Source organism: Salvelinus namaycush, chromosome 40 (genome assembly GCF_016432855.1).
Source record: "Salvelinus namaycush isolate Seneca chromosome 40, SaNama_1.0, whole genome shotgun sequence".
NCBI classification, from domain to species: domain Eukaryota; kingdom Metazoa; phylum Chordata; class Actinopteri; order Salmoniformes; family Salmonidae; genus Salvelinus; species Salvelinus namaycush.
The window spans coordinates 18,658,696-18,682,025 of NC_052346.1; the positions used below are offsets into that span (position 1 = coordinate 18,658,696).

Here is a 23,330-nt window from a genome sequence, read left to right on the forward strand (position 1 = left end):
GAGACTTGACTCTCTCCTTCCCCTTTGCAGACGCCCGTGGCCAGAGGCAGCGCAGGCTTTGCCGAGGGCTCGACGACACAACCCTACGTTTACAACCTAATGCTGCAGCCAGAGGAAGTGAGGTCGCTACGTGTGAAATTCTCCCCCGTCAGCAACCACACTGTTTCCTCTCTGCTTATGCTCAGGCATGTTACCATATAGCCTGTAGGACTTAACCAAATGTCCACTTACATAAGTCTCTTGTTTGTGTCCCAAATGGCATCCTGTTCCCTATATTGTGCACTACTTTTGACCAGCGTCTATGGCGGTTGTGGTCAAATGTAGTTCACTATATAGGGGATAGTGTGCCATTTTAATGTACAGTGTTTATTTATTTTTGATTTTATTTAACTAGGCAAGTCAGTTAAGAACAAATTCTTATTTACCATGACGGCCTAGGAACAGTACCTTGTTCAGGGGCAGAACGACAGATTTTTACCGTGGCAGCTCAAGGATTCGATCTAGCAAACTTTCGGTTACTGGCCCAACACTCTAACCACTAGGTGCCGTTTATGCTAACTGCTTGAGGTCAGGATCACTCTGAAGTTCCGGCAAGCTCTGATGTTGCTTCTTAAAATCTGCACCTCTTTGAGGGCAGGGTGCTGATTTGAGACGTTGAGCTATGAATATCTCTGTTGGACTGAGGAGGACGGGCAGAAGAGCAATATAGTCTCCCAGTTGCTGTAGCAGCTACAGGGTTACAGAGAGAAGTCAGCAGTCAGACCATACAGTGGGGCAAAAAAGTATTTAGTCAGCCACCAATTGTGCAAGTTCTCCCACTTAAAAAGATGAGAGAGGCCTGTAATTTTCATCATAGGTACACTTCAACTATGACAGACGAAACGAGAAAAAAAAATCCAGAAAATCACATTGTAGGATTTTTAATGAATTTATCTGCAAATTATGGTGGAAAATAAGTATTTGGTCAATAACAAAAGTTTATCTCAATACTTTGTTATATACCCTTTGTTGGCAATGACAGAGGTCAAACGTTTTCTGTAAGTCTTCACAAGGTTTTCACACACTGTTGCTGGTATTTTGGCCCATTCCTCCATGCAGATCTCCTCTAGAGCAGTGATGTTTTGGGGTTGTTGCTGGGCAACACGGACTTTCAACTCCCTCCAAAGATTTTCTATGGGGTTGAGATTTGGAGACTGGCTAGGCCACTCCAGGACCTTGAAATGCTTCTTACGAAGCCACTCCTTCGTTGCCCGGGCGGTGTGTTTGGGATCATTGTCATGCTGAAAGACCCAGCCACATTTCATCTTCAATGCCCTTGCTGATGGAAGGAGGTTTTCACTCAATCTCACGGCCCCATTCATTCTTTCCTTTACACGGATCAGTCGTCCTGGTCCCTTTGCAGAAAAACAGCACCAAAACATGATGTTTCCACCCCCATGCTTCACAGTAGGTATGGTGTTCTTTGGATGCAACTCAGCATTCTTTGTCCTCCAAACACGACGAGTTGAGTTTACCAAAAAGTTATATTTTGGTTTCATCTGACCATATGACATTCTCCCAATCTTCTTCTGGATCATCCAAATGCTCTCTAGCAAACTTCAGACGGGCCTGGACATGTACTGGCTTAAGCAGGGGGACACGTCTGGCACTGCAGGATTTGAGTCCCTGGCGGCGTAGTGTGTTACTGATGGTAGGCTTTGTTACTTTGGTCCCAGCTCTCTGCAGGTCATTCACTAGGTCCCCCCCGTGTGGTTCTGGGATTTTTGCTCACCGTTCTTGTGATCATTTTGACCCCACGGGGTGAGATCTTGCGTGGAGCCCCAGATCGAGGGAGATTATCAGTGGTCTTGTATGTCTTCCATTTCCTAATAATTGCTCCCACAGTTGATTTCTTCAAACCAAGCTGCTTACCTATTGCAGATTGTCTTCCCAGCCTGATGCAGGTCTACAATTTTCTTTCTGGTGTCCTTTGACAGCTCTTTGGTCTTGGCCATAGTGGAGTTTGGAGTGTGACTGTTTGAGGTTGTGGACAGGTGTCTTTTATACTGATAACAAGTTCAAACAGGTGCCATTAATACAGGTAACGAGTGGAGGACAGAGGAGCCTCTTAAAGAAGAAGTTACACGTCTGTGAGAGCCAGAAATCTTGCTTGTTTGTTGGTGACCAAATACTTATTTTCCACCATAATTTGCAAATAAATTCATTAAAAATCCTACAATGTGATTTTTACCTATGATGAAAATTACAGGCCTCTCTCATCTTTTTAAGTGGGAGAACATGCACAATTGGTGGCTGTCTAAATACTTTTTTGCCCCACTGTATATCTTTTACAGCCTTTGACTGTTTTTTAAACTTTCTCGATAAGTTCATTTGTCGACTTGGCCATATTGGTGGTTGTGTGGATGAATGAATTGCAATTTGAATCATATCGTTTGTGTGAATAAAATATAAACTGCTGTTTATTGTTCTACTGATTGTTAACTGTATGTCTCTCTGTCTCAACAGGAACAACCTGACGGTGATGGAGTTCCTGGTGGTGCAGGGTCAGGGCAGCTATGAAAGGCTGAAGGTAGGGGGCAAGGCCCCGGGACCAGGGGGGTTCCTCAGGTTCAAGATGACTGAGTCTCTACTGAAGGACTGCACAGACAGTGAGTGGTCTAGAATCCAGTTTGTTGTAGATCCCTGCATGCACAGACAGTGAGTGGTCTAGAATTTAGTTTGTTATAGATGTCCTGCATCCACAGACAGGAAACCATTACTAATAGGTGGGTTGAACTCCGAGAATAGTCTTGCAGAGCCCTTTTGATAGTTTGTTTATGCTTGTGTATTTGTGTAAATTATATATTTGATATCTAGACACACAACCCTCTGCAGCTAAAAATAGATATGAATGAAAGAGGAAGTTGTCAGAGGTATGTGACTAACTTTGTGAACCTTGTTTCAGAAATGAAGTCGAAGGAGCCGAACGTCACTCTGAGAAAATCCTTTAAGTTAGAGAACACTGGACAGCTGGAAATTAACATTCAATCCACTGAAATAAACGGACGTCTCTGTGAGGGATTCGGCTTTAAAGTCCTTAATTGCCAAGAGTTTTCACTAAAACCCAATGCTTCGAAAGAAATCGTGATATTGTAAGTAAACCTATAGCTAGCTGTTAAAAGATAGATAAATATCCCATGAATCACTACAATTGTTTTGTGCTTGCTTTGTTTAATCACTAGTACCTCCAATGACCAACGTTGATATGTCTCTTCATCTCTCTCAGGTTCACGCCGGACTTCACAGCCTCCAGGGTGATCCGGGAGTTAAAGTTCATCACCACCGGAGGCTCTTATTTTGTGTTCTCCCTCAACGCCTCTCTGCCCTACCACATGCTGGCCGCCTGTGCTGCTGTCCTCCCCAGACCCAACTGGGAGCTGGAGCTCTATGTCATCATCTCTGTCATCATGAGGTGAGAGGAGGAGCCTCACAAATAGAACACATTATAATTCTATGGGCGGAACCCCACCTAGACCGTGTGTTCCCTAGATTAGTTCAGCGGCCCAGTATCCAGAACTAGGCTCATAGGTTGCACCCCATATATCATGAATTATCTTGGCATATCAGCCTTTCTACATGTTCAAAATACATTTATTTAGCTATATTTCTTGGACAGATATTTCCCCTGTATGTAAGGCTGTAAGGATAACTAACGTTGCCTCTATCTGTTGTGCCCAGCTCTATGTTTCTGCTGGTGATTGTAGCGGCCTATCTGGAGGCCCTGGGGATCTGGGAGCCGTTCAAGAGACGCATGTGTTTTGAAACATCCAGCACCTCCATGGAGACAGGGAGGCCCTTTGACCTCAGGGAAATAGTACGACTTCAAAGCGATGCACAGTGAGTTTGTTTTCTGAATTTTTTGTGTAAACTTTGTCTGACATATGTTGACGTTAGTATCTGAAATGGTTTGATGAGTAGATCAGAGATGTTTAGTATGTAAATATAATTTTATTCTATAATTACTAACTTCTCAGTATTTTGTCTCCCAGTATGAATGGGTACGGTGGAGAAGCCAACCACAACTCCCTGCGAGGGATGCCAGGCTCTGCCTCCAGGGCTGCTAGCAGGAACACCAGAGGAGGCCACAACCGAGGCCCCACACAACCCCCGATCCCCCCCTCCCAGCCAGGCTCCAAAGTCTCCGACAGCACCCCCTCCTCTGGCCAACAGGCCAGCCGCAAGGCCCGGAGCCCCAAGCAGCCACAGCCAGCTCCAGAGAACCAGCAGCACCCCTCACAGGCTGGTCCTTCAGCCCCAGGAAGAAATCCCCTAGATGGGCCACGCCGGCACAGCTCGGAGGACTCGGACTATGTGAGCCTGGTGGAGACCATGGATAAAGACCTGGACAGACCAGAGTCTGCTGAGGAGGGGGGGAATCAGGATGCAGTTCATGGAAAAGGTACCTACCTGGGTATTAGTATTAACCCTGAGAAACATATGCTTTTGTGTTGAATTTGGATGGCCCTTAAAATGTGATTACCTGCTTATTTAACAACTGACTCATTCAGGGGTACACAGTACGAACACTCCTATTATTGACAGGGTTTTATTCAGTTCACACAGTGTAATGAATCTGTCATCTTCCCTCCTTCCAGCCAGTGCAGCCAAAGGGAAAGTGCAGCAGACTAAAGCCAAGACCCCGAAGAAGAAGGAAGAGAGGGAGAAGAGGAACAAGGGAAGAGCTCAGGGAGGAGAGGAACTGAGGGAGGACAACGATGACAGCTCCTCCACCACCACAGAGAACTCCAACCCAGACATAATGGAGGACAACAAAGGGAAGAAGAAATATGATACTCCTGAAGCTCACTCAAAGTCCAAGAACAAGAAGCCAGCAGCCATTACAAAGGAGAAGAGCCAAATGGATGCAAAGTCTAGGTGGGGTTTAGTTAATTTTTATTTAACCTTTATTTAACCAGGTAAGACCCATTTGAGGTTAAAAACTTATTTCGCGAGGCTGACCTGGCAAGAAGGGAAAACAGGGCAATAGCAACGTGTACATTATATTACCCAAAAAATACAAAATACACACAAGACAAAGTGTCAGAAGTTACAGATACAGTTGAAGATTAGAAAACAACTGCAGCTATCACAAACCGTGTCGTCGATCAGAGTCTTAAGTTTGGTTCCTCTTTGGTTATTCCGGCTTGTACTCATTTTTCTCAATGACCTCGATACAAAATTCAAATTCTGACATGCTCAGCTCTTAGTAAGTTCTGTACATCTTTGGGTCGCTGTAGCCCAGGAGTAATCTGACTTGTGTGAAAAAGAGGGACAGCACTCACAAATAAAGCATTCCTTTTGTATTGTTCAGACGTGATTGAGCTTCCAGACATTGACCACTTTATTCCATGTTGTTTTTCCACAGCTCACTGGAGCTTCCATACGTTACCCCACTGGAAAACAAGCGCAAGAGCTTCAATTCCAAGAACGTGGTGGTGCAGCAGGCCCTGGCCAGCAGCTCAACAACAACTACCATAACAAGACCCATACCTCCTAAACCAAGAGGTCAGTTACTACCTTTCCAGCTAACTGACCTTTTGACCTTTCTGTTTTCTCTCATTGACATGGCAAATGTCTTGTTTGGGTTCTACCTGCCTTTTTTCTGCTGACTTGGGCGACACCTTTTCAGGACTATGTAGGGTTATGTTTGAGTCTAGTAAGTGGCCCTCTCGTTCCCTCCTCTCAAACCCCAGTGCCTCGTGTGAAGCTGGAAGACTTCCGCCCCTCTCTCCTGGCTAAGTTCCTGTTCAACGAACCGGTGGTGCAGGAGCTGGGGAACAGCAGCGGCTCAGAGGGGGAGAAGGACATCTCTCCTCCCCCGGAGTGGGACTGTGTACCCCTCCACATAGCACACAATGGTGAGTTACGTAGTGCACTACCACAACCCCCTCATACCTGCTCCAAACCTGGTTCCCCACCTCTTCTAGCATATTAACTATTTTTAACTTCCTGAATCAAGCATGTATCAATCCAGTCTTTCATATTAAAACAAACCAATTGAGTATTGTGATAAAGGCAGCCATATGACATGCATCTCCCCGTTTCCTCTCAGCTGTGGACAGTCTCCAGCAGATCTCCCTGCAGACCATGAACGCTGATCCCTTCCTGAAGAGACCCATTGAAACCCCTCCCTCATCTGATCCCTTCCTGAAGAGACCCATCGGAACCCCTCCCCCTCCCTCGTCTGATCCCTTCCTGAAGAGACCCATCGGAACCCCTCCCCCTCCCTCGTCTGATCCCTTCCTGAAGAGAACCATCGGAACCCCTCCCCCTCCCTCGTCTGGCTTCTCTCTGTATGACTCCTATAGCGGCATGGTCAACACTGCTACCAGGTGAACAAACCTACAACAACAGAGACCTGCACAGCTCTTCATCTTAAACTGATCTAGAAGTCATACAACTATCTGTGTAGTTAACTGTGCCAGAGTGACATGAAACATACACAACCTAAGGGGTGATGAAAAGAAGAATGCATAAAGAATAACCCCAAAATATATGTAGATCAAGATAAAAATGTAATCTACATCCAAGAGTGGTTATTTCTAAATACCAAAGTCTTCTTTGTTTCTGTGTGTTTTCCAGCGAGGTGGGTCTGATGTCTACTGCATCAGGCATAAAGAACAAGCTGACCAAGTCAGTCTCCGTACCTGGTCAGAACGGGAACCCTACCTTCGCTGCTGTGGCGGCTGGATTCGACAAAAGCCCAGGTCAGTCAGATGTCCGGTCTCTGACCACTTCTTCCCTCATGTCCCAAATGGACCCCTCGCCCCTACACTCCAGCCCCTACACCCTAGACTCTAGCCCCTACACCCTCAGCATCTGTGTAAAATTGAGATGATCGGATGTGTCTAAGCAATATGCAACAACAGGTGTGGACTAACAGTGAAATGCTTACTTATGGGCCCTTCCCACGACGCAGAGAGATAGAGAAATAATAGAAACATAAAAAGCGTAATAATAAATACACAATGAGTAACATTAACGTGGCAGTATACACATGGTACCAGTACCGAGTCCATGTGCAGGGGTACGAGGTAATTGAGGTAGATATGTACATATAACTAGGAATAAAGTAACCGATAATAAACGGTAGCAGCAGCGTATGTGATTAGTATAAGTTAGTGCAAAAAGGTTAAATGCAGATCGTACGGGTAACTATTTAGCAGTCTTGTGGCTTGGAGGTAGAAGCTGTTCAGGGTCCTGTTGGTTCCAGACCTGGTGCATCGGTACTGCTTGCTGTGCGGTAGCAGGGAGAACAGTCTATGACTTGGGTGGGTGGAGTAAGTTTTTCTCTGACACTGCCTGGTATAGAGGTCCAGGATGGCAGGGAGCTCGGCCCCAGTGATGTACTGGGTCGTACGCACTACCCTCTGTTGTGCCTTGCGGTCGGATGCCAAGCAGTTGCCATACCAAGCGGTGACGCAGCCAGTAAAGATGCTCTCAATGGTGCAGTTGTATAACCTTTTGAGGATCTGAGGGCCCATGCCAAATCTTTTCAGCCTTCTGAGGAGGAAGAGGCGTAGGCGTGCCCTCTTCTCGACTCTGTTGGTGCGTTTGGACCATGGTAGATCTTTAGTGATGTGGAATTTGACATTTCAAATTCTGATATGCACTTTGAAGATTTTTGAATAAGCCAACAAGACGAGTACTGAACAGCAAAATCACTAGCCTATGTCAATGTACTATCCCCCATAGTAGAAAAGTTGACATTCTATTGGTCAGGTTGTAGAGAAAGAAATGGCCTATTCCATACAGACTCTGTGACAGTTGTGGGACGAGAGAGCCCAAATTCATACAAAACACTGTTGCCAAAAGGGCACCGCACATGTGAGAAGAAAATATATGTTAGAAATGTAGAAAGAGAGGAGATCTTATGGATTACTCTGATGCAAGGTAAGACATGCCTCATATGTATTAAAACATTCAGGTTTCAAACAATGAAGTATATGTTTTCAAAATGCATACTGCCTTCAGCTCCTTGCAAAGTGGTGTGTGGCGCGCTGATGGAGCCTGCCTTCCGTTGCCGTTTGAGATGCTGCAGCATCTGACAGATTTTCCTCTCAAAGGCTCTGTATCTGTATAATGTACGCGTGTGACAAATAAGATGCATAACAAATATACCGTAACAAACGGCAATTGAATTCCACAAAATTATGCAAATTAACCTATAGACTGATAAGCATGACCAGTCAAATGTATTTAGGCTAAAAAGCATTATTCCGCAATGGGATTTTTTTCTTCTTGACACCAGTTTTATCTATAGGCATTTAAAAAAAAAACTGACATAGACATAAAAATGGTATCCGTGAGTTAATTTGGGGGGAAGTAGAGAAAGGGCCTCCTTTCCAAAATCTTGAAGTGTCCCTTTAATATTATAGATCGCACACCAGCTGTTGTTAACAAAGAGACACGCTCCTCCAAGGTGGAGTTCTTACCATATCGCATCTACCTATCCAGTCCTTTCAGGGGGAAGGGATTTGGCTAGGGGGTTGATATGGGAGTGAATAAAGAAGCTCAATGTGTCCACTCCTGTAGCTGTTGTGCTAACCTGCTGTTCTCTCCTCCGGCCACCAGGGTGCAGTGCAGCGAAGGCGGCTGTGGGGAGCAGAGACAGAGATGTCCTCCAACACCTCTCCTCTGTAGAGAGTGATGGATCAGACAGCTCGGGGTTGTGGAGCCCTGTAGGGAACGGCAGGAGACCCAGCCTAAACTCTGTCAACTCCTTCTCAGCCTTCGGACCCAGCAACACCTTCAACCTGTCTGGAGGTAAGCAGTTAGAAAAAGCAGCCAGAATACCTTGTGAAATGCATGAATATGTCTAACTGGGACACAATAACACCTGCACTCTGTACACTCTCTTTCGAGATAAGATCGCATGGAACAATGTGTTGTGATCTGTTACATGGTGTAGGTCCCTGAGTCTTTCATGGACATGTTACCGTCCAGGAAAAACATGGCCCTGGACGAGGCTGTTAAATTAACTACATTGAGTGTACAAAACATTAGGAACTTTCCATGACATAGACTGACCAGGTGGAAGCTATGATCCCTTATTGATGTCACCTGTTAAATCCACTTCAGTCAGTGTAGATGAAGGGGAGGAGACAGGTTAAAGGGATTTTTAAGCCTGGAGACAATTAGGACATGGATTGTGTAAGTGTGCCATTCAGAGAGTGAAGGGACAAGACAAAAGTTTCACAGTGCCTTCAGAAAGTATTCACTACTTGTATTTTTTTCAAATTATGTTCTTATAGGCTGAGTTTAAAATTCATTCAATGGAGATTTTTTGGTCACTGGCCAACACACAATTCCAGATAGTCAGCGGAATTACAATAAGTCACAATAAGTTGCATGGACTCACTCTGTGTGCAATAATGGTGTTTAACATTTTTCAATGACTACCTCATCTCTGTACCCCACACAATTATCTGCAAGGTCCGTCAGTCGAGCAGTGAATTGAATATCCCTTTGCGCATGTTGAAGTTATTAATTACACTTTGGATGGTGTATCAATACACCCAGTCACTACAAAGATACAGGCGTCCTTCCTAACTCAGTTGCCGAAGAGGAAGGAAACCCCTCAGGGATTTCACCATGATGCCAATGGTGACTTTAAACAGTTACAGAGTTTAATGGCTGTGATAGGAGAAAACTGAGGATGGATCAACATTGTAGTTACTCCACAATATTAACCTAATTGAAAAGAAGGAAGCCTGTACAGAATAAAAAATATTCCAAAACATTTGGCAAAGCAATTAACTTTTTGTCCTGAATACAAAGTGTTATTTTTAGGGGCAAATCCAATAAAACACATTACCGAGTACCACCATTTTCAAGCATTGTGGCGGCTGCATCGTGTTATGGGTGTGCTTGTAATTTAAGGACTGGGGAGTTTTTCAATATACATTTTTTTACATAATGGAGGTAAGCACAGGCGATTATCCTAAAGGAAAACCAGACACTGGGAGATTAATTCACCTTTCAGCAGGATAATAACCTTAACCACAAGGACACATCTACACTGGAATTGCTTACCAAGAAGACAGTGAATGTTCCTGAGTGGCCGAGTTACAATTTTGACTTAAATCTGCTTGAAAATCTATCACAAGTATTGAAAATGGTTGTCTAGCAATGATCAACAACCACTTTGACAGAGCTTGAATAATAGACAAATATTGTACAATTCAGGTGTGCAATGCTCTTAGAGACGTACCCAGGAAGACTCACAGCTGTAATTGCTGCCTAACGTGATTCTAACTTGTATTGACTCAGGGGTGTGACTACGTATGCATTCATACCCCTGAATGTAAATTCATTTTCAGTATATTTGCAAACATTTCTACAAACATTGTCATTATGGGGTAGTGTGTGTAGATGGGTAAGAAAGAAAATATATTTGATTAATTTTTTAATTCAGGCTGTAACACAAAATGTGGAATACGTCAAGGGGTATGAATAGTTTCTGAAGGCACTGTAAGTGCCTTTTCAACAGGGTATGGTAGTAGGTACCCGGACACCGGTTTGAGTGTGTCAAGAACTGCAACGTTGCTGTTTCTTTTCACACTCAACAGTTCCCCTGTGTGTATCAAGAATGGTCCACCACCCAAAGGACATCCAGCTAACTTGACACAACTGTGGGAAGCATTGTATTCAACATGGGCCAGCACCCCTGTGGAACGCTTTCAACACCATGTAGTCCATGCCCCGACGAATTAAGGCTCTTCCGAAGGCAAAAGGGGGTGCAACTCAATATTAGGAAGGTGTTCCTAATGTTTTGTACACTCACTGTATATGGAAAGCAGTTGACGTTTGACTGTGCTGTGTAGTGTTCAGTGGGATGACCTCGGGGAGGAGTGCTATGGAGCCCCAGCAGAGTTGGCCTGAGTTCAGACATACCACCCCGTCCGTCTGGCCAAACGAGTCCCTGCAGCCTCTACAGCCCTGGCCCATCCAGCCCAGCTCCAGCTCCCCTGCTACCCCCACCACGGTAAGACCTCTTTCACTGCTCCATACTTATGTCAAATGGCCTGCGTCTCTCCTGACACCCTACAGTATTCCCAATGTAGTGCACTACTTTTGACCAGAGCCACATTGGAATACGAAAGTATCTATAGTGTAGGATGGCTGTCAGGAGAGACGCAGGCAATTTCCCAGGTGAAACGGGGTATGATTTGGGACGTTTACATGGGCACCAGAAATGTCTTCAGTGTTGGAGTCACACTTCATTTAGTTGAAGGCCTAGTGAAAACAGAAAATCACATTTTTGATTGATGTTTCCACACTGAGGTTGGAATAATACTGTGAAATTGTGAAGATTATGTTAATGTACTTTTTTTGTGTAAAGCTGTTTGAAAAGTAGGCATGAAATTTCAGCCTGTTTTGGTAGGAGGGAGTTTTTGCCTTCCATGGTGACATCGCCATGTGGTAAATTAGTTAATATACCAATAAGAAAGAGTTCTAAACCTCTCTGCCAATAACAACTTATTTTACAATTTCCCCTCCCTACTCAGACCACTCCCAGACAGTCACAGCTAAATTCTTCCTTGAGAAATTGCTCTTTGCTAAGAAGATATTTTGTCTTTTTGACCATTTTAATTTAAAACAATCACTGTATGTTTAATTGTTACCCAGAAATGATTTGATATTGAGATAAAACCGTCTGCATTGGACCTTTTTTTAACGTCTGTTCCACAGACATCAGACTGTACGAGTAGTCCAGGTCCCTAACGGTCAGCCTCTCTCTCCTCTCTCATCCAGTCCATCCTGGGCAGCAGTAGCATGTGGGGCTCCAGCCCTCCATTCAGCCCCTCCATCTGGTCCACCAGCCCCCCCTCTGACTCCCCCCTACACTCCTTCTCTGCTTCCTCTGCCTCCCCCCTGACCGATCTGATGGGTAGCACTGACAGTGGAACCCAGCTCCCGGCCCCAACAAAGCCCTCCCCCACGCAGCTGAGCCCCTCCTACAACCCCTGGAGCATGTGGAGGCCCACCTTCAGTAGACGAAGCTCGGAGCCCTGGCCCAACCAATCGGACAGCAGCACCGGCTGAAGGGGATGTCACCGCGGTCTCCTCCCACTGATAGACTGAGAAGAAGAAGAATGCATTTTCCCCGGTTTTGAATTTCACCAAATTCATATTATAATGTACACATTGGATTTCTAAGCAAATTATGTCCTCAGAATGTGTCTGTTTCTATGACGACTTGGCAAACTTATCAACAAAACAATATTAGTAGAAGAATCATCAAAGAAGAATCCTTATCAGACTGACATAATATGGTTAAATGCGGCTGCTTTTTTCAATACATCCTCGGTAATGTTTTTGATAGCAGTGACGGACCTAAATGCAATCAGGAAAAACCTGAGAAATAATATTCTGTTCATTATTTAGTACTGCTGTTTTGGCATTACAGTAGAGTTACTTATTGGAATCAAGCACAGTGTTTAAGCCTTATCATCGCTCCATTAGAGATTATTATTTAAGGGTTACAATCAGTTAAGACTGGCAGTAAAGGGATTTTTTTGGTGAAAATGGTCATTTTCATGACTGCTGTGTCAAGTCAATGCCAGTGGCATCAGAAGACCACGACTTTACGTTTCTATGCCATTGCAACACATTTTATTTGTCAAACAACTCACAACATTCATGGCCAATATTGGCGAGAGATGCTTTTTAAGTTATTTTAATGACCACGCTAAGTTTTAAAGTCTGTTAAAAGAGAGGGTTTTCATTTCCTTTTTAAACAGTTTGAAAAATGTTGGTGGATACAAAGCTTCCCCTCTTTCTGACATGTTGGAAATGTGGGACATTTGTCACAGCTTCCATATAAAACATATGAGACAGTTATCATGGTGTAAAATGTGATTTATTTGGTATTATGTATGCCTTAATCATTTTTAACTCCTGTTATCTAATCAATGCTACTTCTTGAGTCAATAGCTGAGGGCGTCAGGTAGCCTAGCGGTTAAGAGCGTTCGGCCAGAGTTAAGAGCCCACTCCTTGGGCTACTAGCTTCCGCATTCAACAACCCGGTCGCATTCCGCTTCGCTCCACAGGTAGTATCACATTTCACTTCATTTCATTACAGTACAACGGTTTGATTTGTTTGATCTTAGCTAGCTACATAGCCGTCTTTGTATCAAAGATAATTGTGTAGTTTAGAGCGATTTTCTAGGTTAGCTAGCCAGCTATTTTCGTCCTTTTAACGTAACGTAACGTAATCAACACTGCTAGCTAGCCAGCTAGCCACCGAATAGCAGCACTGTAGAATCTATTACATTCAACGGAACAACGGAACGACTTGATTAGTGTAGTGTTAGCTAGCTACACAGTTGTCTTTGCCGTCCTTGTATCTAAGATAACTGGAGTCTAGAGTAATTTTCGGTTAGCTAGCCAGCTATCTTCGTCCGCCGCGCTGCCGTTCCCCTACCTAGTCAATACTGCTAGTCAACACTGCTAACACTGCTAACACTGCTAGCTAGCCAACTTCTACCGAATAGCAGCACTGTAGAAACTATTACATTACAACGGAACGATTTGATTAGTGTAGTGTTAGCTGGCTAGTGTTAGCTAGCTACATAGTTGTCTTTGCTGTCCTTGTATCTAGGACAATTGTGTAGTTAGACTAATTATCTGGCCAGTTACCGAGGTTACCTAGCCAGCTATCGAGGTTACCTAGCCAGCTACACTTTCAAACAAAGTCAACAACGCAGCCACTGCTAGCCAGCCTACTTCAGCAGTACTGTATCATTTTAATCATTTTAGTCAATAAGATTTTTGCAACGTAAGCTTAACTTTCTGAACATTCGAGACGTGTAGTCCACTTGTCATTCCAATCTCCTTTGCATTAGCGTAGCCTCTTCTGTAGCCTGTCAACTATGTGTCTGTCTATCCCTGTTCTCTCCTCTCTGCACAGACCATACAAACGCTTCACACCGCGTGGCCGCGGCCACCCTAACCTGGTGGTCCCAGCCCGCACGACCCACGTGGAGTTCCAGGTCTCCGGTAGCCTCTGGAACTGCCGATCTGCGGCCAACAAGGCAGAGTTCATCTCAGCCTATGCTTCCCTCCAGTCCCTCGACTTCTTGGCACTGACGGAAACATGGATCACCACAGATAACACTGCTACTCCTACTGCTCTCTCTTCGTCTGCCCACGTGTTCTCGCACACCCCGAGAGCTTCTGGTCAGCGGGGTGGTGGCACCGGGATCCTCATCTCTCCCAAGTGGTCATTCTCTCTTTCTCCCCTTACCCATCTGTCTATCGCCTCCTTTGAATTCCATGCTGTCACAGTTACCAGCCCTTTCAAGCTTAACATCCTTATCATTTATCGCCCTCCAGGTTCCCTCGGAGAGTTCATCAATGAGCTTGATGCCTTGATAAGCTCCTTTCCTGAGGACGGCTCACCTCTCACAGTTCTGGGTGACTTTAACCTCCCCACGTCTACCTTTGACTCATTCCTCTCTGCCTCCTTCTTTCCACTCCTCTCCTCTTTTGACCTCACCCTCTCACCTTCCCCCCCTACTCACAAGGCAGGCAATACGCTTGACCTCATCTTTACTAGATGCTGTTCTCCCACTAACCTCATTGCAACTCCCCTCCAAGTCTCCGACCACTACCTTGTATCCTTTTCCCTCTCGCTCTCATCCAACACTTCCCACACTGCCCCTACTCGGATGGTATCGCGCCGTCCCAACCTTCGCTCTCTCTCCCCCGCTACTCTCTCCTCTTCCATCCTATCATCTCTTCCCTCTGCTCAAACCTTCTCCAACCTATCTCCTGATTCTGCCTCCTCAACCCTCTCCTCCCTTTCTGCATCCTTTGACTCTCTATGTCCCCTATCCTCCAGGCCGGCTCGGTCCTCCCCTCCCGCTCCGTGGCTCGACGACTCATTGCGAGCTCACAGAACAGGGCTCCGGGCAGCCGAGCGGAAATGGAGGAAAACTCGCCTCCCTGCGGACCTGGCATCCTTTCACTCCCTCCTCTCTACATTTTCCTCTTCTGTCTCTGCTGCTAAAGCCACTTTCTACCACTCTAAATTCCAAGCATCTGCCTCTAACCCTAGGAAGCTCTTTGCCACCTTCTCCTCCCTCCTGAATCCTCCTCCCCCTCCCCCCCCCTCCTCCCTCTCTGCAGATGACTTCGTCAACCATTTTGAAAAGAAGGTCGACGACATCCGATCCTCGTTTGCTAAGTCAAACGACACCGCTGGTTCTGCTCACACTGCCCTACCCTGTGCTCTGACCTCTTTCTCCCCTCTCTCCAGATGAAATCTCGCGTCTTGTGACGGCCGGCCGCCCAACAACCTGCCCGCTTGACCCTATCCCCTCCTCTCTTCTCCAGACCATTTCCGGAGACCTTCTCCCTTACCTCACCTCGCTCATCAACTCATCCTTGACCTCTGGCTACGTCCCTTCCGTCTTCAAGAGAGCGAGAGTTGCACCCCTTCTGAAAAAACCTACACTCGATCCCTCCGATGTCAACAACTACAGACCAGTATCCCTTTCTTTTCTCTCCAAAACTCTTGAACGTGCCGTCCTTGGCCAGCTCTCCTGCTATCTCTCTCAGAATGACCTTCTTGATCCAAATCAGTCAGGTTTCAAGACTAGTCATTCAACTGAGACTGCTCTTCTCTGTATCACGGAGGCGCTCCGCACTGCTAAAGCTAACTCTCTCTCCTCTGCTCTCATCTTTCTAGACCTATCGGCTGCCTTCGATACTGTGAACCATCAGATCCTCCTCTCCACCCTCTCCGAGTTGGGCATCTCCGGCGCGGCCCACGCTTGGATTGCGTCCTACCTGACAGGTCGCTCCTACCAGGTGGCGTGGCGAGAATCTGTCTCCTCACCACGCGCTCTCACCACTGGTGTCCCCCAGGGCTCTGTTCTAGGCCCTCTCCTATTCTCGCTATACACCAAGTCACTTGGCTCTGTCATAACCTCACATGGTCTCTCCTATCATTGCTATGCAGACGACACACAATTAATCTTCTCCTTTCCCCCTTCTGATGACCAGGTGGCGAATCGCATCTCTGCATGTCTGGCAGACATATCAGTGTGGATGACGGATCACCACCTCAAGCTGAACCTCGGCAAGACGGAGCTGCTCTTCCTCCCGGGGAAGGACTGCCCGTTCCATGATCTCGCCATCACGGTTGACAACTCCATTGTGTCCTCCTCCCAGAGCGCTAAGAACCTTGGCGTGATCCTGGACAACACCCTGTCGTTCTCAACTAACATCAAGGCGGTGGCCCGTTCCTGTAGGTTCATGCTCTACAACATCCGCAGAGTACGACCCTGCCTCACACAGGAAGCGGCGCAGGTCCTAATCCAGGCACTTGTCATCTCCCGTCTGGATTACTGCAACTCGCTGTTGGCTGGGCTCCCTGCCTGTGCCATTAAACCCCTACAACTCATCCAGAACGCCGCAGCCCGTCTGGTGTTCAACCTTCCCAAGTTCTCTCACGTCACCCCGCTCCTCCGCTCTCTCCACTGGCTTCCAGTTGAAGCTCGCATCCGCTACAAGACCATGGTGCTTGCCTACGGAGCTGTGAGGGGAACGGCACCTCAGTACCTTCAGGCTCTGATCAGGCCCTACACCCAAACAAGGGCACTGCGTTCATCCACCTCTGGCCTGCTCGCCTCCCTACCACTGAGGAAGTACAGTTCCCGCTCAGCCCAGTCAAAACTGTTCGCTGCTCTGGCACCCCAATGGTGGAACAAACTCCCTCACGACGCCAGGACAGCGGAGTCAATCACCACCTTCCGGAGACACCTGAAACCCCACCTCTTTAAGGAATACCTAGGATAGGATAAAGCAATCCTTCTGACCCCCCCCCCCCCCCCCCCCCCCTTAAAAGATTTAGATGCACTATTGTAAAGTGGCTGTTCCACTGGATGTCATAAGGTGAATGCACCAATTTGTAAGTCGCTCTGGATAAGAGCGTCTGCTAAATGACTTAAATGTAAATGTATGTAATCCCCAAGCCGACTACGTGAAAAATCTGTCTGCACCCTTGAGCAAGGCACTTAACCCTAATTTGCTCCTGTAAATCAATTTAAGAGCGTCTGCTAAATGACTAAAATGTAAATGTCTAACCTCCCTTCCTCTGCTCCTCCCTCTTCCAAACTCACCTTTTTGAGTTGTTTCAGGTCTGCTCCACTAGGTGGCAGCACAGCTCTAGAATAGAATAATAATATACTACAGAATAGACAGGTTGTATTGAATGCAGCTTGTATCTGGTGGCGGTCGGTGCCTGATCAAGGTTGTAATCATTAGTTCAAACAGTTGCATGCAAGAGTTTCTATTGGTCAAATTCAGGTAGGTTTATCCCCGTTTTTGTTCCGTTTGCTTCCGTTTAAGAAACATTTTTCTACAATCGGTGGAATGAATACACCCCTGATCACCTGCACACACAGTTCACTTTCATAGCAGCCACATACAAACAGCATCATCACTTTGCTTGTTGTATAATTCCTACTTGAATCTACATGCTCTCCTCCTCTCACCTTTACCCTTCGCTTGTGGACTTCAGTGCAGCTGTCTGTGACCAGGCAGATTTCTTTTTCTTCCAAGCCAAACCTTTATACCACAACCACTACACACAGCCTACATCGTTGTCAATTTCACCCTATTCGCAAACATGGTCAACATGGCTACTATAACTAACGCTTTAGTAAACCAGCAGTGTACAGCAAGCAGTTTAGCAGTTACACCGACTGCTAAGCTTACCTTGACTTGGAAGAGTTCCAGTGTTGGATAGCCTTAGCCAGCAAGCTAACATCAGCATTCCTCTCTGAGTAGGCTAAATTAGCTCGCTGCATTAGCTAAGTGAAAAAAATACAATGACTATAGTCAGCTTTCTCCCTGTTGCTTATTCTTAATTTAAGAAATACATTATTCAAAACAAACTATTGTCTTTCCCTCTGAGTCAACTACTTACATTTTATGCACTGCTGTGCTAGCTAGCTGTAGTTTATGCTTTCAGTACTACATTAATTCTCTGATCCTTTGATTGGTTGGACAACATGTCAGTTCATGCGGCAAGAGCTCTGATTAGGTTGGAGGACATCCTCTGGAAGTCGTCATATTACTGTGTAAGTCTATGGAAGGGGGTGAGAACCATGAGCCTCCTAGGTATTGAAGTCAATGTACCCAGAGGAGGACAGAGGCTAGCTGTCCTCCGGCTACACCATGGTGCTACCCTACAGAGTGCTGTTGAGGCTACTGTAAACCTTCATTGCAAAACAGTGTTTTAATACATTTTTGGTGACGTGAATATATTTACTATAGTTTAATCTAAAAAGGTTTACTTTTTAAATGTTTAACTATTTATATTTTCTGAAATTCACTGAGTAGGATGGTCCTCCCCTTCCTCCTCTGAGGAGCCTCCACTGCTTGTATCATATTACTCTGACAAGGCACCTGATATGATGCTTACCCATGCAGAATCAGATCTACTGTGTAGTGTATAAAACAAGTTCCCCGCAATGGGTGTAGCCTAATTCTCTTAGTATTTCTTACGATTGAGGACTGCTTTATTAACAGTATGGCAAGATACATCCAGAGTGATTCTCTATAGAACTGATGTTGACAAGACGTCAGGGTTCTAGGTGGACTGAGGGCTATGGAGAGACTGTCTCTATTTACATGTCTGTTCTCTGTCTAGAGAATAATCCAGATATCAGTGACTGTAACATACCAGGTATTATAAACTGGATTGTCCGAGCCCTGAATGCTGATTGGCTGACAGCCGTGGTATATCAGACCGTATACCACTGATATGACAACATTTATTTTTAGTGCTCTAATTACGTTGGTAACCAGTTTATGATGGCAGAAAGGCACCTTGGGGGTTTGTGTTATATGGCCGCATTGCGTAGTGTGTAAGAACAGTCCTTAGCCGTGGTATATTGGCCATATACCACACACCCTCGTGCCTTATTGATTAATTATCTCCACTATAACGAGTAATTTCTTTTAGTGTTCATCCATTCTGTACATCGCCACACGTTCTTTCAGCTGCCATTTTATCCATAATTTACTGAACTCGGCAAAAAAAGAAACGGCCCTTTTTTTAAGGACCCTGTCTTTCAAAGATAATTAATAAAAATCCAAATAACTTCACAGATCTTCATTGTAAAGGGTTTAAACATTGTTTCCCATGTTTGTTTTAATGAACCATAAACAATTAATGAACATGCACCTGTGGAACGGTCGTTAAGACACTAACAGCTTACAGACGGTAGGCAATTAAGGTCACAGTTATTAAAACTTAGGACACTAAAGAGGCCTTTCTACTGACTCTAAAAAACACCAAAAGAAAGATGCCCAGGGTCCCTGCTCATTTGCGTGAACATGCCATAGGACTGCAGATGTGGCCAGGGCAATAAATTGGAATGTCTGCACTGTGAGACGCCTAAGACAGGGAGACAGGACGGGCAGCTGATCGTCCTTGCGGTGGCAGACCACGTGTAACCACACCTGCACCGGATCGGTACATCCGAACATCACACCTGTGGGACAAGTACAGGATGGCAACAACAACTGCCCGAGTTACACCAGGAACGCACAATCCCTCCATCAGTGCTCAGACTGTCTGCAATAGGCTGAGAGAGGCTGGATGAGGGCTTGTAGTCCTGTTGTAAGGCAGGTCCTCACCAGACATCACTGGCAACAATGTCACCTATGGGCACAAACCCACCGTCGCTGTACCAGACAGAACTGGCAAAAAGTGCTCTTCACTGACGAGTCGCTTATCGTCGAAGGAATGAGCGTTACACCGAGGCCTGTACTCTGGAGCGGGATCTATTTGGAGGTGGAAGGTCCGTCATGATGCTGTGACACACCGCCCCAGACCATCGGACTGAGCTTGTTGTCATTGCAGGCAATCTCAATGCTGTGTGTTACAGGGAAGACATCCTCCTCCCTCATCTGGTACCCTTCCTGCAGGTTCATCCTGACATGACCCTCCAGCATGACGATGCCACCAGCCATACTGGTCATTCTGTGCATGATTTCCTGCAAGACAGGAATGTCAGTGTTCTGCCATGGCCAGCGAAGAGCCCGGATCTCAATCCCATTGATCCCATCTGGGACCTGTTGGATCGGAGGGTGAGCGCTAAGGCCATTCCCCCCAGAAATGTCCGGGAACTTGCAGGTGCCTTGGTGGAAGAGAGGGGTAACATTTCACAGCAAGAACTGGCAAATCTGGTGCAGTCCATGAGGAGGAGATGCACTGCAGTACTTAGTATCTGGTGTGGCCACCAGCTGCGCTGACTGTTACTTTTGATTTTGAACTCCACTTTGTTCAGGGATGCATTATTCCATTTCTTTTAGTCACATGTCTGTGGAACTTGTTCAGTTTATGTCTCAGTTGTTGAATCTTATGTTCATACAAATATTTAAAAAATGTAAGTTTGCCTTAAACGCAGTTGACAGTGAGAAGACTTTCTTTTTTTGCTGAGTTTGTTTGCTGCTGTTTATAAAACTGAAACGGTTTAAATGAGAATATATATATATATACCGTTGCAGTTGAAATAATTCCTACTTCTAAATGAAGTAGGGGTCGTAGTCCTGCTGGAAGACCCACAATCTTCAATGGAGACCCCATTTTTGGACACTGGGTTGAACATTGGACTCCAAAACACCTACTAATCTGCTGATTTCATGATGCTTGCGCACGTTCAAGGCCCCCCCAGTAGCAGGAGCAGTGAAGCAACCTCGCAGCGTTATCAAACCTCCCCCGTCTGATTGTAGGGAGGGTGTTCTTTTCATTGAATGCTTCATTTGGTCATCTGTAAACACAGTACTGATTTGTATTGCCAAATACATTTTCCCTCAGGATTTAGGATTGTTTAAGTGGGTTTCAATCTCTGTCTCTGTTGAAGGTTGTGGGTCTTCCAGCAGGACAACAACCTCAAACATGCATCAAAAGTATCCTGGAATGGTTCAAGAAGAGATACTGGACTGTTCTGGAGTGACCAGTAGATACTACATATGAATCTCATCCAAAACCTATGGCGAGAGGTGAAAACAGCATTTGGTGGAGGGCACCCCTCAAGCATTTAAGCATTAGAGCAGTTTGCTACTGAAGGGTGGACCAAATTGCCAGTAGAAAGGTGCAGCAAGCTCATTGATGGCTACAAGAAGTATTTGTTGGCAGTTATCTTGGCCAAAGGCCGCGCAACCAAGTACTAGCTCCATGGTGCCAATAATGTGTGTCTATTTTCTAAATTATAATAGAAACATAAAAATAAAATTGGTTATGCAAAGATAAAAATGTGCGGTGTGGAGAACAAAAGTTAACTTATTCTTAAAAAAATAGGGAATTATTTAAGAAAAGTGCAATGGTGCGGCTACAACTGTATATATCTTTTTTCAAACGGACATTTTAATAATCACCCAGCTGTGTTGTACTTGATCGGTGATTGGAGCCCAGTTACAGTGTGATGTCGTTCTGTTATAGCCACACAATGGACTGTTAAATGTGGGATGAGCCAGATGATCCATCTCCTTGGGTGTAGATTAGCCTAGCCTAAGGTCTGATAGGCCTCTGGAATAGAGTGTAGATTAGCCTAGCGTTAGGTCTGATAGGTCTCTGTAATTGGGTGTGGATGAGCCTATTGTTACGTCTGATAGGCCTTTGTAATGGGGTGTGGATGAGCCTAGCCTGAGGTCTGATAGGCCTCTGTAATGGGGTGTAGATTAGCCTAGCGTTACGTCTGATAGGCCTCTGTAATAGGGTGTAGATTAGCCTAGCGTTACGTCTGATAGGCCTCTGTAATGGGGTGTGGATGAGCCTATTGTTACGTCTGATAGGCCTCTGTAATGGGGTGTGGATGAGCCTATTGTTACGTCTGATAGGCCTCTGTAATGGGATCCCCCTCATCTCATTACCTACTACCCTTGTGCATGGATCCTCTTCAGTAGAGAGAAAAACGTTATGAAACGGAGAGGTTCTACCTGTACTGTTGTAAAATGTTTTCAACACGACCCTGAATCTTAACAGATACCCATAGACTACCAGTCATTGCACTAACGCTACTTAGCATGGCTCACTAAAATACATGACCTCTAACTTCCTTCATACTGGACACAGAGACATACACATGTTCATCTGACTCTGGGGAACTAGATAAATGGCCTCATTTGCAAAATTCAGAATTATCCCTTTAACCCATTTTAAAACCCAACCCTACTGAACACAACCTTGTTCCTGCTCCATCGCAGGAGCAATGGCTGCTGACAATAGATAAGCTCTGGGAGATGACCTCATCGTGGCTGTGTGTGGAGGACATGGCTATGATGCAGTGGGGGACAAACTGAACTGTCATTTCTGAAAGGGTTCAAGTTGTTGAGGATTATTTAGCTGGTTCAGAAATGGTGCTCTGAATCATATCCAGCCTTATGAACTGGGTGGTTCGAACCCTGAATGCTGATTGGCTGAAAGCTGTGGTATATCAGACTATACCACGGGTATGAGCCTACCACTGTGCATCCCACTGCTGGCTTGCTTCTGAAGCGAAGAAGCGTTTGTCTTGGTCGGTCCTTGGATGGGAGACCGCATACTGCTGGAAGTGGTCAGATCGAGGCACCCTTTCCTCTGGTCTAAAAAAATATCCCATTTCCCCACGGCAGTGATTGGGGACATTGCCCTGTGTAGTGTGCTGTCTTTCGAATGGGATGTTAAACGGGTGTCCGTCCTGACTCTCTGTGGTCACTAAAGATCCCATGGCACTTATTGTAAGAGTAGGGGTGGTAACCCTGGTGTCCTGGCTAAATTCCCAATCTGGCTCTCATACTGTCATGGTCACCTAATCATCCCCAGCTTCCAATTGGCTCATTCATCTCCTCTCCTCTCCCCTGTAACTATTCCCCAGGTTGTTGCTGTAAATGACAATGTTCTCAGTCAACTTAGCGGGTAAAATAAGGGTTAAATAAATAAAAAACAATTATTTTGCTGCTCTAATTACGTTAGCAATAAGGCACCTCAGGAGTTTGATATATGGCCAATATACCACAGCTAAGGGCTGTGTCCAGGCACTCCGCGATGCGTCACACACAAGAACAGCCCTTAGCTGTGATATATTGGCCATATACCACACCCCCTCTGGCTTTATTGCTAAATTATACAACAGATACAATATGCTATGGAGGATCTGATGCTGTTCTTCTAGAAAGCTGTGTCTGCATCCCAAATGGCACCCTATTCCCTATATAGTACACTATTGACCAGAGCCTTCTATAGTACACTATTGACCAGAGCCCTATATAGTACAATATTGACCAGA

The 23,330-nt window shown here is 45.6% G+C and overlaps 1 protein-coding gene and 1 long non-coding RNA gene across 2 annotated transcripts in view; one reads left to right on the forward strand and one right to left on the reverse strand.

Annotated features, from left to right (window-relative positions):
• Window positions 1-12,885, forward strand: part of LOC120033603 (transmembrane protein 131-like) — a 31,336-nt gene extending 18,451 nt beyond the window's left edge. Inside the window, exons 22-35 of the mRNA XM_038980021.1 lie at window positions 31-185; window positions 2,506-2,648; window positions 2,945-3,131; window positions 3,266-3,451; window positions 3,718-3,876; window positions 4,029-4,438; window positions 4,635-4,914; window positions 5,405-5,544; window positions 5,733-5,897; window positions 6,092-6,371; window positions 6,622-6,746; window positions 8,614-8,805; window positions 10,866-11,026; window positions 11,797-12,885. Coding sequence (XP_038835949.1) covers window positions 31-185; window positions 2,506-2,648; window positions 2,945-3,131; window positions 3,266-3,451; window positions 3,718-3,876; window positions 4,029-4,438; window positions 4,635-4,914; window positions 5,405-5,544; window positions 5,733-5,897; window positions 6,092-6,371; window positions 6,622-6,746; window positions 8,614-8,805; window positions 10,866-11,026; window positions 11,797-12,087 — 2,874 coding nt within the window. The 3' untranslated portion in view covers window positions 12,088-12,885. The remainder of the gene's footprint in view (window positions 1-30; window positions 186-2,505; window positions 2,649-2,944; window positions 3,132-3,265; window positions 3,452-3,717; window positions 3,877-4,028; window positions 4,439-4,634; window positions 4,915-5,404; window positions 5,545-5,732; window positions 5,898-6,091; window positions 6,372-6,621; window positions 6,747-8,613; window positions 8,806-10,865; window positions 11,027-11,796) is intronic.
• LOC120033604 lies at window positions 2,431-3,423 on the reverse strand. Its single transcript, XR_005473969.1, has 2 exons — window positions 3,225-3,423; window positions 2,431-2,682 (listed from the first exon to the last, which is right to left on the reverse strand). It is a non-coding gene; the product is annotated as an uncharacterized LOC120033604 (long non-coding RNA).
• Window positions 12,886-23,330: the final 10,445 nt, after the last annotated feature.